This window comes from Ambystoma mexicanum, chromosome 1q, assembly GCF_040938575.1.
Source record: "Ambystoma mexicanum isolate Mex_15411 chromosome 1q, UKY_AmexF1_1, whole genome shotgun sequence".
In the NCBI taxonomy this organism is placed as follows: Eukaryota; Metazoa; Chordata; class Amphibia; order Caudata; family Ambystomatidae; genus Ambystoma; species Ambystoma mexicanum.
The window spans coordinates 867,824,462-867,840,267 of record NC_090922.1 but is presented as its reverse complement, the minus strand read 5'-3'; the positions used below and the strand labels follow the sequence as shown (position 1 = coordinate 867,840,267).

Sequence of the window (15,806 nt, the reverse complement as noted above, 5' to 3'; positions counted from 1 at the left end):
ATAAAAGTCCTGTGTACCATGGCTCAGTGTTTGGCTTGTGGTATTGCTTGTTTTGTGAAACACTACAAAACAAATGTGTGATTTCCTAACTGCAAGAGTCGGGAGAATGCAGACAAGCATTGTTTTTCTCAAAATTCATAGAAGCCATTGCCATACCAAGCCAACCATGTCCACCACATACCTTTTTTCGGTCATTTTCCTGCTTTTTCCCCAAACTATATCATTTTCCCCTACCTAGTTGTTGCCCGACCTGCACAAATCACCCCTTCCTAAACTTAGAATTTTGTCTATTTTTCAGAAATGTATGCCTTTGTCCTCCAATTCGGCTTTCCTACCCTTTTCTTCCATTCCATCCACGCATCTCCAATTGGCTAAAATGTCCAAAATCGCCTACCGCTCACAAAACGGTTGATATCATTTTCGTTTCCACTCAACCTGTTCTTGAAAGCCAGGAAATTGGGGAATTTAGCACAGCAAACCATGTGTTCCTAGCTCTTACAAGGAAAAAAACACACAGACTTCTTTGTACATCATTTTATTGGCATTTAAAAAAAAAAAAAAAAAAAAAAAAAACATTTTCGTCCTTTTTGGTTCTTTTCTCACCCCCCTACAGCAACCTAGGATTCCTGGGTGGAGTGACGACCACCTACATGTGGGAAAAAAAGGGGCCAAATTTGGCCGACATATCTCATGTAACAAAAAAGTTAGAAGGCATTGAATTGCGACATACCGAAATCACCACAAAAAAAAAAACACCTTGGCACTGGGTGGTGTGGGGGAGGGGGGAGGACCCATGGCACAAAGGGTTAAAAAATATAAATAAGATTTAAACTTTAAAAAGAAAAAAAATAATCTGCCGCTACTGAGAACCACAATGATTCCTTTTTGTGTTTCTTGGAGCCGAGAGAGGTGTCCTACATTGTGTCCTGAATAACAACTTCCCCCGACGCACAGAGACCAGACAGGTATGGGAGTCAGAGAAGAGATTTAATCCAATACTGCAAATGGGTTCAGCATTTTTGCCAGGTCATGAAACATGGTTGCAGTGGAGTTTACAACAACAAAACAGTTTGTTGGCTTCCTTTTCCTTAGAACGCCCACTATTCCGACACCACAAAATATGCACTGGCGAGTGAAAACTCACTCTTGGCAAAAAAATGGTTTGCTTTTTGTGATATTCACATGGAAAAACATCGACCTTTAGGACTTCTAAGTGGCTTACAACTTAAAATGTTGCCCAGTACCCACCTTCACTGGCAGTAAGATTCTGTGGCAAATGGCGCCAAAGTAGAGTGCAATACCCATAAGGCAGCCTGAGGCGACATCACAAAAAACAATTTCTCTGTAGCAGTACATTCAACAAGCCCCACATTCACGCATGGTTTCTTATTCCCTAGTATACAGGCCTGTATTTTAAAGAATCTTCAAATCATAAGTCCCCTCCATATATCCTGCACTTCTCAGTCCTCCACCTATGTCCCCTAGCAAGATCACTCCACCAGCTACGAACACATCTGAATTTTCTTTGAAAAATTGTGACAAGTTCTCCGTTTACGAAAGTGTGTTTAAGCTTGGTGCAATTCCATCAAAATTTGATTCTGCTGTTGAAATTGATTGATTTACAAATCAACCCACTCATTGCTTTTTCGATTTCTCCAAGTGACCGATCTAAACTACAGCAATAATAGTAAAAGTTGGGCGATTGCCCACTTACCCTTCTGCACAGCTTTCCTGAAGGTAAATTTGTTCTTTGGACCATTAACATTGTGCGTTTTCCGTGATGAAGATGTGAATGCCTGAGATGCTGAAAATTAAAGATCAACTTGAAATGTTTTGTAATAAACAAAGTAGGCAATAATTAAAAATTAAAATCAACGTATCATTTCTGGAAGACCTCGACCATTTTGATACAATTGGATTACAAATTAAACACAGCAAAAAGAGCCCAGTTGTTCAATGTGCATGTAAGGTTTCTTAAGGTGTCAGTACTACAGACACATTGAGAAGTCAACGTAGTTCTTAAAGTGCCATGGACGAGTATGCTCGTCCTTTTTGCATAGACCTGCACAGTGGCAGGTTACTTTAACGGGTTAGGTATTGCACTGCATGAGATGTAACAATCTCATCCGATGCACAAGGTCACTTCATGCTGATTAGTTTATGTACTCAGTAAATAAAGCTTCTAGCACACCACTACTGAAGTCAACTTCCCCAACTCCTCCCAGACCAGACAGGGCTTGCCTGAAGAGCTCTGTTGGTAATGTCCAATCACAGAACCACCCAACTACCCATTTATAGTCACTAGACCCCACCCTTAAATACCCTTGCCTACTCAATTCCAGAGACCTTGGGTCACACAACCCAAATGCTGCTCTTCCAAAGCATCTGAATGACAACAAAAACACACACCCATTCCAGGAAGCACTGGGAGAGGTGAGCCACAATAACCTTACCAGCACCAATTAGTCATCAGAAAATTCGCTTTCTACTGGGTTGGCTTTCTCCATCCACAAACGGCTCCAATGGACCATTAACAATGGATCCCTTTGGACCGTAAAGTAATAGTCACTCCCCCACTGCTCACTTTTTCACAATGATTCATCAGTACAAGTGCATTTTCTATGAGCATCACTTACATTTCGGTGCACTTCTCACTGCAACCCACCCTTGTTCACCACAGCCATCTTGTTTTAATGTAAAGTCAAACATAGGTAAGTGATGTTTGAATGCGCTTGCAGCACAAACTGGGGCATACACCCCTCCTGCTGACACTGGAGCAAAATTAAGACCGAGTGCATTTAGGAAATTGTGTAAATGCGAAAAGCGCTTTTGCCTGCAATACACACATCAACACAGCCTCTCTCAGATCTTGCTTTTATTACCCATTTGTGTATCCGTTTAGCATTTGAAACTACATTTTTGCTTCACCAAATCACTTTCTACATTTTGTTAAACAAAACATAATCGATCATCCTCTACAGTGTTTAAGTTACAAATGCAGCATGGGTTTGTTTGCAGAGGAATACAAAGTACACATCAAATAGGAGCTTCTGCTGTTGCGTCTGTATTCCACTAAACATTCTCTGAAAATGTGTTTATAGAGCTCTGACTGCCGAAGTTTATTAACCCGTGTAGTGTAAAATCGTGTTAAACATTTTCGCTACGCAAGTGTCTGTCTCCATTTGTTAATTTCACAAACCCCGCGATTAAGATGGTTGCATCATTTATGCCAATACATGCAAGGCATAAATTAGTTCTCAAACATTGATTAGCAAAGCTAATTAAATTATTTTTGATTAGCAAACAACCTCATTTGATTAACAATATTAGTACAAAATTGCTAATGTCACCAGAAGTTATTTGTTCCCCAAGACATGAAATGAGCAACAATACAGCAGTTTTGTGTAACACTAAAATAATACATTAGTGAGAGGAGTCAGGCCTTGTAAATTCTTTAAACTTCTACTAGACCTACAGGTCAGGTAACAAGGTTTACTTATTCAACCTAAACATTTAAAAATGCGATTTCTTTAAAATGGTGCACGTCCCTACAAACCCACTTTAAGTTTGCCACACTGCTGCTACCCAGAGGCCAGACATGCACAGTGAAGCATTTGACATTTTTTCTGCAAAGTAAATGTTAAATAAAAGTTTCAAACATCTCTTGCAAATGCTACTTGACCTTTATAAAATCTACTTGATTTTGCGAGGGTGCGAATAGACTTTGCGAGCCATATATGAGTGTCTGTAAAATGTAAAAGGTTAGCTGCATGAATGGACACAAATAAATAAATATGATAAAAAACGGCTCTGAAAACAGTTTGGCCAGCTGTCTGCAGGTGGTAATATATAATTCAATCATAAAATAAAGTGTACTCTGGAGGCCAACTACAGTGTTTGGTATTGCAGTAGATCTGTAGATGTACAGACTGGATGGAAGTATTGATCACTACTAAGCATCTCGTCCACTTTTTGTATTCTTTATGTAAGAAAAAGACTAAGCAGAGTGCATTGTCTAGCAGACATAGAACTGGGCAAACTAGGTGGAATATTGTAGTTTGTGGTCATCTCACTTTCAGGGTACCTGGTATAAAGCAACAAAGTGATAATACAGAATTTCAAGGCTCATGGGTTGAGCACCAGTTACAAGATGTATGCAACCCGCAGGTTACAGTACTAGGTTTGCAATCAAAAGCATTTGATCATGTACATTTATGTTACAGTATCAATACTGTAAGTATGCATTATGTAACAACTTACATTTTAGGAATGGAATTACATGACTATTTTTATATAAATATAAAAGTTGACACATACTGGTCTTTGCCAAACAGGATATAGAAAGCTTAATAAAAGTATCATCCCGATTACTTCTGGTTTGCAATTATTTGAAAAAGAAAGTCTTGCCTAGCACTCCCACACATGCCTTTGGCACTTAAGAGTGGAGGAGACGATTACTGCTGCACTTTCTCTCCATTAGCACTTGAAGTGAAATGACAAAAGCGGGTGAAGAAATCATGGGCAAGAGAGGAATGCTGGGCGATCTGTGTGTTCATTGAAGAGGTCAACTTAAATAGCTAACTTTGCTACACAAGTGTCCATTTGATTAGCAAACCGACATAATTGCATAGTAAACTGCTATGCAACACTTATTTTATGCCTTGACACGTTTTATATGTACATTCTCTTATAGGTCAGTCATCAACTGTCATGATCCTACGCAACTGCCAACTAGCACCGCTACAAGCGCACAGAGGCTCCGTTTTTTGGTATACTTGCGAAGTTAAAACCTGAAAACTGCCTCTGAATTCCTTTACTTATTTTACCGCTACAGTTTTGAACCAATTTAATTTCATGTTGCATTCCGGGGTTTGGGCTAAACCAGCAGATGCATTCTGGTACATGTATGCTGTCCAGAGGGCTGGAGCAGGCATACCAAGTAAATTTGTTTGCAGCATGCTATTAAGAGCTGGAGGTCCTGGTTGCATTCACCTGTTCCAAGATACGGCAGACTTGACTGCAGAGAGCTGGAAAACCCTTATTTACAAACCAATGCTGCAGGCTACTGAAGCCAGGGATGGGCTTAATTGAACACAGCTGCATGAGACTGCAATCAGACCCACCCTGTTGGCTGGGAGGGCCTTTATAGGCTCACTTTGAACAAATGTCCACTCAGAGTTCGTGCTTGTGCTCCTGTGACCAGTTTCTGAACCCTGCCCGATTATCCTGATTTCGGCTTTTGAATCCGGTTTGCTGTTGCTGCTTTACAGCACCATTTCCAGTCTGCTTTTGCAGTCTGCCTGTTATTGAACTTTTGCTTGACTTCCAGCTTTTGACTTCTGATCCTTGTCCTGTTTTGCGGTTAGACATTCAGCTCTTTACAGATGGACAATTAGAAGGTGCATTAATTGAATACACCCCACCATAACTGCAAGCTTTAGTCTGCTAATAAAGCCCATGACTTGGATGCCTAGGTACAGCTAAGTACAAAGGACGAATTTAATTGCAACACCTTCACTTGACACTGCATCACTGATGTCATAAAATGTTCCAATACGTTCTTGCATTTTACCGCTACTACGTGATCTAAAATCTATTAAGCAGCGCAGCGGTTCTACGAATAAAAAACATCTTACTTGACCTGACCCAAATTGAAATCCTGCGTTTCTTTACACAGCCTCAACACTGTTGGCGCAGAAATGACTACTTCGTCAGAGCAGTGGTGTGTCCAGAACAATGGACATCAGATATTTCCTTTCAAGATGGCTTTAAAAGGGTGAAAAATATGCACTCGCCAATGGCTAACAATATTTACCCATTCGCGAGTACAAAAGAAAAGTGCGACGTTTATGTACACAATGGCGATGGGTAGTCGTTTTTTGCCCTTAAGTTTACTTTTCACTATCCCTTGGTGGCTTTCACGATGTAAGGATGTGTTGTTTATATAGCGCTTACGCCAAAGCTCTTTACAGAGAACAATTGTACATACAATATCAGCCAACTGAAGTTGGGACTCATTTATAAACCTCGGAAGGATTAGAGGCCGAGTTGGCTTTGCCAGGATTCGGTCCTGCAGATCTCAGCAGCGAGCGCTCAACCCGATAAGCTATCTTACAGGAGTTTGGTCAATAGATGGCTTTACAGCTAAGGTAGCACGATGTGGTGGAAGCCCTGCTTTTTCATCTTCTGGAGCACCTAAGTGAATGAATGTAAGATGGAAAAGCCTCAATCAGGGTATGTGGTGACTAGCGTTACTTACAGAAAGGTAAATGGTACACAAAATGTCCCTGCAGCACTCACCTTAAGATAGGTTGTGCAGCAATTCGAAAATAACGGGAACAAGCATTGGCAAACAATAGTTTCGGTTTTTGGATAGGCATTTACCAGGTACTGCCATATTGGTTTTACTCGACCAGAATTAACAGCTGCAAAATGGCGCGAGTACCTAAGCATATGCTAGCAATGCATAGCAAATACCCACTACCTACACACTCATCAGTACTTCCAGCCAAGGACATCCATACTGCTTTTACATAATGCGGCTGAAGGCAAAAGTGGCCAATACATTTTTATTACACCATATAGCAATTAAGCCATTAACTCCCAGAAGACCGCTTTAAAATAACACTGGCAGGTTCTTCATAGAACGTTTGACGTTACTGCTTAAAAAAGACAGCTCTGAGTGATTCCTAAAGGCTGTGGTTTTTATTATTGTGCATTGGTTCCATCATAAGAAACTCGCACTACAAGAGAACTACATACTTATAATACAAGTTCAGATCACATATAAAAGAGATAAGAGATAATACAATTGACAATCATCTCAAAATAACAAATGTCATCTAGATCATACCAAGATAAAATTGCAAATGATCTAAGCAAAATGCATAAGACTGTAATGAACTTTTAAATGTTCACAATAATAAACCATCAGGATAAAACAATCAATTTAGAAGCGACTTTCCAAACATGGTAGGCTGAAGCTGAAATCACAATTGATGCTGCTACAGAACTGATCAGTTAACTGGAGTAGCTGCTTACGTATCAAGGCTGTAGTTTGGTGCAACTGGTAAGCAGATGATGACGTCTCACCAGTCCAATTACAGAGGCAGTAAGTCCGCTCTACCCTTAGTAAATTCAACCACCTGCCTGCATGCTCTACACAGCAATATATTAAAACGTAAATAAGAAAACGACGAAGTTGAAATTAGCCCAATTTAGTCAATTTTGGGTGACAATTTAAAGCCCTGTGTACTAACATCACATACAATCTCTGTTTTGCAAACAAGTTGAGATTGGTTACATCAAAAAGGTTCTAGTTTTTAATATTTCAACAAAAAAAACATTTCCTCAGAATACATTGCCAAATTACTGAAATGATTAAGCACTGTACAACACAATTCGGGTAAAAAAAAGAATTACATTGGAACACTCAAATAAGGATTAGAAAAAAGGACCCTCGGTGATCCTATACCTGGGGGGCAAGTACTTTATAGTAGGGGCTACCCCATTGTTGGAGCCACAAAGGAGGGAACACCCAGCTTTCATCAGAGAGCCTCAACTGGTACAGTAGCTGGAACTCCCAAGAGTGATCACAATATCTTGCCTTCAAGTTTAGCAACCTAGCATATTTTAAATTTCCCCGTTTGGCTTAGGTCTTGCATTGCCAGATATCTAATCCAGGGGGTTAGTATGCTTTTCCCTTTTTAAAAACAGGTACCAATATTGACTTCCACCAATTTTTGTTATGCTACCACTGTTATATACCACTGTAATATCTTGTGGAAAAGCTGCTCGAGTATACAAGACCAGAATTGAGGGTTTTCCTTAAGGACTACACTTGCCAGCAAATCCGGACTGGGAGCTCAGAAATTGTCTTTTAATTATGTGGAGAATGTCATCACTGTCAAAGCCGGATTTGAAGGAGGCTGACGGGACATAGGGAACTTGTTTGGAGATCGGAATTAGCGGGAATAATAATAAAATAATAATAATTTGGCATTTATATAGCGCTACGAACCCTCAGGTATCTGAGCGCTGCTTATTATTACCCACGGTGTGTGGTGCTCATCATAATCAGAATCATAATAAAGTTTGGATTCAGTTATTGTAGAGACTGGCAGTTAATAAAAATTCTGGCCACTGACCAGATTTTTCTGTTGTCGTCACAAATTAGTCCAAAAAAGGAATTTCCAGTTTGCATTGGTTATTGAAAATGTGTGGTTTCTAAGCCAGTTCTTACACTGCATATGGGCCTGCTTAAGGTACATTGGAAGGCTGTGTTCGGGTAGGTATTGGGAGGTAACGGGTGGGAATGGTCAGAGATTAGCATTGCCAGTCAATGGGTGGACTAATCTAAATAACTATACAACCACAAACTGTACCCCCCCCCCCACATTCTAATCATTGGCATTGACAAGGTTGAATAGCAACACTGGGGGAACCCAAGAAGGGCAGTCTCTTGAGGCAATACAGCCTAAAGGCTCACAATTATATTAAACTGTAATATGGGTGGTGGGTGGGGAAGGTGAAAGGCTCGACAGAAGTGACTATGTTACAGCTATTCAAACCATGGGCCAGGAAAGGAACCGGCCCTCTGAAGTGGCCGTCTAGAGCAGGACACCAAATTTGCACACGCCACTAGCCCTTGGCTAGTGATATTGGACTCTTGGCGAGTAAGAAATGGAGTGGTGTGTATGTATAGAATGGAGGTGCCAATTGACATTTTATGGCTGGTATCTTGCAACTTGAATTTGTGCCTTCTGGTCTAGAACATTGCTTAAGGACAATAATCAGACTTAAAAAGGTGTGGGAGACCTGGAAAAAGCCCAAAGTGGAGGACATGTATTTATGACAGAATCTTTCAGAGGTCGGGTAATAAGGATCCCAATGGTGAGATCCGTGGTGGACATGTGAAACTCTACACTTGAAAGTCACTGGACTAGTTTGTGATGCATGAGCACACATCTTATATCTTGTGTCCTCTTCTGCGTTTTAGATGTACATTGCTCATCTTAACCTCTGTGTAAACTGTAAGCCCTGCACTATATAACGTGTTGTACTTAATACACAGACCCGCTAAATCTGTTATCTAAACAATGTGATGGCTTTGCTTTTACAATCAAAGATCATACAAAGAATAATTGAATAAAGGTGTTATTTGTAATGATGCCCAATTTGATTATTTTACATCTGTATCGACCTCACAGGTGACACAGCACTAAGACAGCAGTACATTTGCCCCAAAGCAAGATGGTGGTCAGATCAGATTATTTCTTCTGGGCCCTTTGCCCATGGCGCATTGAAACAGTTATCTGGTTAGCAGTAGGTCAAGATTTAATGCCTTAAAGCACACGTTTCTGGGGTTTGTCTGCTCAATCATAAAAATAAAAAAATTGAAATTCTATACATATAGGGAGCCCGACAAGAGCACTGCAATTGGATAGCCATATGAAAGGGGTTTGTATCAAAGTATCCCAAACACAAATAAAGGCAACTCAAATATTGACCTATAAATAAAGAGGGCAAACACACCAACCTCCAAAAATATTAGCTTCATAATCTTGGAAGTGTAATTTAAGAAGGCACCATCAAGGTTTCCAATTCGTTTCAACCCCAAGGTAATTATAGAAGAAATCAAAAGACAAAGTAAGACATTTTGGTAATAAGAATCTGCGGGACAGCCAAAACCTGAAATTGCAACATTTTGGGAGAAGGATTCCAAAGTAGAGCGCCAAGGAAGGCTTCCCGAGATACAGAACTTACTTAAGTGCCGTTGGAAGTAGATACAGTATCCTATTAGAGCATCTGTATATATGTAATTGCGGAAATAGCTAGGAAGCATGACCTGCGAGGGATTAACAGGCATTAAGTAGACCCCTTCAAATTGCCCTTTAGATACTACATATCCCATAAGCAAGTTGTGTAATAATGTGAATGATTCATGTAAGGTGTGTAATAATGTGATTGATTCACACATATGGAATACATTTTCTCTTTGTTCTACTGCTAAGGATTCATTTCTATAATCAAAAACATTTGTGAACGAAGGCAACGTAGATCAGGATAAACAGTTCTGCACACATCCAAAGTCAGAATAACATTGTCCAGTTCATAATCCACTTCTGCCATGTTCCACCCCGAGCATTAATGCAGGCACTTCAGGAATACTTTACAATGGCAGGGGGCAGAAAATCAAGTTGCAAGTAACTAGCCAGCCATAAAGCTCCACCCCAAATAAAATTAAAATAAAAAATAAAATAAAATTCTTGCCACCTCTAAAGAGACAGCAGACCATTTCGTATTCCACAAGAGTCAAATATCACTAGTCAGTGGCTAGTGCAAATATTTCACCCCGCAATAGTGAAAAAACAGGTCTCTAACTCATTGCACGAGGCAAGAACAAAGCCAACCTGCTGTGCCACTTCTGTCTGCTTACTAGCATTCCCACACATGTGCTGCTGCTCATCTACTATGGCAAAGAAGCTTTAGGGCAGCTCATCTCAAATGTCTGAAGCAAACTGGGACTAAGGTATAGTACAGTAGATGCTAGGGTGTTGACCAGAAAACGAACTGTTGCCAGTTTCAGAAGTAGAGTAACTTTTTCACTAGATAAACCATCGCGGACAGTTTTTAAGCAGAGCAAGGCAGCGAGAAGTAGCAGGTGAAAGCAACAAGCAGAGAAGAAATTAACCAGCTTTACGCAAACAGTAATAGTGGCATTGTAACATTTCAAAACATTTGGAAACTCGTCTGAAGAAGTCTAAGAAATTAACGATTTATAGTCTACTCATGACGGGAAAACGTAAAATTGTAGAGCGGTTATTGAAATGCTTTCCAGGTAGAAGTTGTCAATACAGCACTAAGTTGTCAATAAAGCAATCTTGTTTCTATTATGTACAAACACTTGCAATAAAAAGCAAAAAACTAAAAGCTACCAAAGAAGGTATTTGGTATCCTGCGAGATCACATTATGATTGCATCATTTTACTTACTTTAGCTGTACCATAACAAAAGGACAAACCACATGCAAGTCTGTTCAACCCATCCCATTACGAGCAGTCCGGACTGATACCATGTACCATGCCCCCCCCCCTTACAAAGGACAAATTGCAACACAAGACATGGTCTGTAGTTAAAGTCCACAATTATGGTGGACATTCTTGCATTGACGATTATGAAAATGTTATAAAGGTGACTATTTTCAAAACATTCAATTGGCAAACAACTCTATAAAACAGAAAGAGCACGGGGGTCGGTAAAGAGGGTGAAAGTTGGGAAAAATATGTAAAAAGCAAGCACAGTTTCAACATGTTGAGACGTTTTGAAACAAACACTAAGTAATACGTAGAATGCATTAAAATAGCATTAGTGGTCAGCATCCCACACCACCTTCAAAGTTCAGACAGAAAGAAACTGGTCCCAGTTAGAAGGAAGGACCCCATTACTGAAACATTGCACTGTCCTGTAAGGAGTCGACTCAGAACTATATACACATTACTACACTCTTCCTTGTTTGGTTCAGTTTCATGACAGGAACATGAAAGTAATTAGAATAAAATGCCAAAAGCTACTTAATACATGCAACAGCCATATCAGATAAAACTTCAGTATGGAAATCTTTTTTCAGAAAATTGATATATTAAAAGTACAACTTACCAGGTTTCTTTTCTTGGATAGGATGATCTTCAGTAACTTTGTATCGGGAAACTTGCCCACTTTGAATATTGCCTTTTTTTGCCTTCATAGATGATGCATAGGTTTTGTCATCTGCACTAGATTCAGCATATTCATCCATGGTTACATCAGCGACAACATTTTCTAGGAATTCCGCGCTTTTCCTTTTTCGTCCCACCAATGTGGGCCTTCGGCAATCAAAATTTGCAAGGTCAACTTCCTGGATATTTGTTTGGCAAGAAACAGAATCGATAACTGGTAGATCTAAGAACCGAACAGTCTTCCTCTTATCCAAAGCAGTTTTTTCGTTATGGAACATTATACTCCTAAGACATCGCCTTGCTTTTGAAGGAGAGCCTGCCTCCTTGTTTTTTTCATCAGCATTCGACTTGCTTTTAGTAACAGTCTCAGAAAGAACTGGACCTTTTTTCCGCTTGACTACTTCCAAACTGATACTCTCGGGTTCTGGTTTAATAAAGAAGGTTAATCTTGATGGCAATGGCTGAAATTCGACAGTAACGTCTGCAAAATCATTTTCAACACAATCAATAGTAAGAGGCGATTCTTTAAATTGCTCTTCAATAAAATGCGAGTGTTTTGAGGGAGAGGAGGAACTTGCACAGGACGTGTGTCCCAAATTCAAACTTGAAGACTGAGAGGACAACAGGAAATTGTCACCTTCCTGAGGAGTTACAGAAGGCATTATTGCAGACACATTTTCCTTCACAAACTGATCTGGGGACAGAATAGTTGCAATCTGCACAGATTCAATATCCTCATCTGGCTGGTAACTGTCATTCACAAAGGAATCTGGACTTAAAAATCTTCGCTGAGTGAGAGGAGTGTGAAAGAAAGATAGCCGATCCGGAGTATAAACTGGTGAAGGAATTCGATCAAGTGATACTTCAGGGGTTTCATTTATGCTACTAGTTGTCACACATGCATTAACGAAGGCATGGGGACCGAGCGGCTTTTCTACATTGAAATTAAAATCATCTTGAGCAATTGGGGGAGCATAGATTTTTTGAAATAACTCTCGAGACCCAGATGCACCAAGAACAGAGTATGTTGTTGACCGCCTCATAGACCCCGGAGTACTTGTACCATCATGCCGTTCTCTGGTAACATTAATACTGTGCGCTACTGGTAACTCGTGCTCTTTTCCATGTTCATGTTTGCCCAACTCAATAGAATGAAATCTTTTACAAAAACTGGAAGTTGCAACCTCCTGCAAAGACTCCACATAGGTATCCATACAGAGAGCAGCGTGTGTGGAGGAGTTTCTCAAAAAGCCTTGGGAACCTGTGGCGTCACATGTTTCTGTGTTTAGAAATCCAATGGGGGACAATGGTGTCCTGTTCTCAACATTTTGCTTGCAACTCTTTGGCAGGGATTTGGTAGTTTCAGCCAGTGCCAGGTTTTCACAGGGCTGCAAGGGACTCCTAACTCTTTCAGTTCCAACATAACGGATGTTCTCCGAAACACAATTGGTTTGGTTAACTGTTTTGACAATAGCTTCTTTTTTCTTCACCCTCACAGAATGTGATGCAGCTGAACTGTTTTTCTTTTTTATAGCTTCCCAAAGACTTTTCTGAAAAACATTAAATAGAAAATTAGTAAGAAGCATACAAACGTTGCACCTCAAACAGGCCTTCCAAAAAATTATTTCCTTCACAAGACCTTTCCCCTCATTTTAATAAACCAGATGCTCAGCAAGCAGTTTCAAATAACTGTCCACATATTTCATTACAAAAGAGCAAAAAGTCATGCAGGTCCAATTGGTAAAGGTTTCTTTTCACGGAGCGTGCATACTATCACTAACACTTGGTCAGAACTGCATATTTTCGGTATACTCTGGATTGCATTCATTGAATGAACAAGCATATAGTTAATGGACACAGGGGCGCTGCAACCTGTAGATCTCAGAGGTTTTAGGCTACTACTCCCATTATCCCTCACCATGGTCTATGCCGACTAGGGCCGATAGCAAATATGACCAAAAGATCCGGAAAGCCAAGTACACAGTACAGCAGGAACGAACATAAAAAACAATGGAACTGAAAAAGGCTTGTTGGGCATCACATTTATGCTTTCCGTATCTTTTTTTTGCGTTTATATTTTTTTTTAATTTGATTTTCAAACAAGGGGGAGGGTTAACAATCAAAAGGGCACACATCAAAGAGGAAAACATGTCATGTTTACAAATATCCTGAACCAAGAAACAATGGAGGAGAGGCATGCATATAGGTATAATACCAGGGAAGTTCATCAAATAGGGGAAATCAGAAAGAAAATCCCCTGGAGTAAAGTGCACACAGATCAATTCATACCAAAAAGTCAGTGCCTGCATACAACTTATACATATTTTATGATAGCGAGAACAATTTCCACTGTTGACGGATCAAGGGACAGTATTTCGAGTCAATGAACATAATGGCTCCCAAATCAGTCTGTATTTAATAAAGTATCAGAGAGGGTAGCAGTTATTTTTTCCAATCACACATTTATACCAAATGGTAGCCCACCACATGCGCAGCTTTGGGATCTGCCTTTTTCAAATTATGGGTGATGGCGCATTTAGCTTGCTCGTCCACATCGCCCAACAGGAGGACCACCATGGGTCTAGAAGTTGAATATCCACAATTCCCTGAATCAGGCTAATGATAGCCATCCAAAAGGGTTTATTAGGCACCGCCACCATATATGGATCATGGAGCCAACCTCTGCGCAACCCCTCCAGCAGAGGGGACCGAGCTTGGGATACCCTGTGTGCAGCTTGTCAGGGGTGAGGTACCAGCAGTAGAGGATTTTAGAAGAGTTCTCCCTAATTTTAGTGCCGACGGATGTTTTAGTTGCCATTTTCCAGATGGTCTTCCCAAGATGAATGTGGAATCACATGCCCCAGTTCATTCTCCCATTTCCCCATATAGGTATTCACAGGAAGAGATTGAACAATATACATTTTTCAAAGGGTGTCAAGTCCCCGACATGCCCCCCTCTCTGCCCCCCCTTTTTAAGCTCAGGGTGAGATGACCAGTGCAGGATTCGAAATTGAGGGGAGTCATTTAGCTTCTAGGTCTAGCATCGTAGAGCCTGGTTAGCTTGGAACCAACAGCTACTAGGAGCTACTTTTGGCTCCTAGGGCCAACTGGTGCTTTCCAAGCCTGTAAATGTGACATTATTTTTGAGAATGTTAATGAAGAAGAATTAGAACACATCTAAACACAGTGGTTCATACAAAAGGTAAAAAAATTCCCCTTGCCAAATGAAGTTCCAAATTCTGGACTGTAGTCACTAAAGATTACTAGATGGGATCTGAACTGAAAGAGTCTGAAAGATGTACAGCAGTCGAGGGAGCAGGTTCCTCTTGACTGCTGTACACCTACCAAACCATGACATCTCGGTGCCCTTCCAGTGGTGAAGATCTTGAAATAGTTCTTGAAGAAGGCATGGGAATTTATGGCAGAAGAGTGTGCAAGATAATTCCCAGATATTTGATCTTCGCGGTTTCCCAAATGAAGGTATATGTTTGCTTCAGACGCTGCATATCTTCTTAGGGCATAGATCTGTTAAGGGCTGCTGATTTAGTGTAGTCAATGGCGCAAACCAAAATTTAGTTAAACAAATCTAATTCTGTAATAATCTCTGGGAGCATAGGCATAGAATTGGTCATGAAGATATCATTGGACGAACATGGCTACCTTATGTGTGGTCGCGCTGCGTCCATGCTTTCCGTATCTTAATGCCTTTTTTTGCCAGTGGTAAAAAACACTGGCTGCAGCGTTAGTTTAGACCCCACATCCAAAAAGACTGGGGACTGCTAACGGGAAGACAGAAGGGGTCACCTTAAACAGGGGTAAGCATTTCCAGTTGCAAGCTATTAGGTAGCTATAAAAATTAACTAGCCACCTCAATGCTGGTCATACACGCATCACACCATTTCTTACACACCAAGAGCCAAATAGCCAATGGCTAGTGCAAATCGTGCACCCTGCCTTAACCATTCCTAAATAGTGAAGGACTGAATTTACTTACTTTCAGTAAAAGTTAAATGGAAATATCCATGCACACTGGCCGCCATCAACGAAAGAGGCAGTTTGCCAACGTTACACAAATCAACAATTTACAGA

At 40.4% G+C, this 15,806-nt stretch overlaps 1 protein-coding gene across 2 annotated transcripts in view; it reads right to left on the bottom strand.

Annotated features, from left to right (window-relative positions):
• Positions 1-15,806, bottom strand: part of ASPM (assembly factor for spindle microtubules) — a 1,022,684-nt gene that overhangs the window by 997,843 nt on the left and 9,035 nt on the right. For both annotated transcript variants that reach the window (XM_069641523.1, XM_069641524.1), the window contains exons 3-4: positions 11,659-13,267; positions 1,715-1,804 (exon numbers count right to left, since the gene is read on the bottom strand). In XM_069641523.1, coding sequence (XP_069497624.1) covers positions 1,715-1,804; positions 11,659-13,267 — 1,699 coding nt within the window. The remainder of the gene's footprint in view (positions 1-1,714; positions 1,805-11,658; positions 13,268-15,806) is intronic.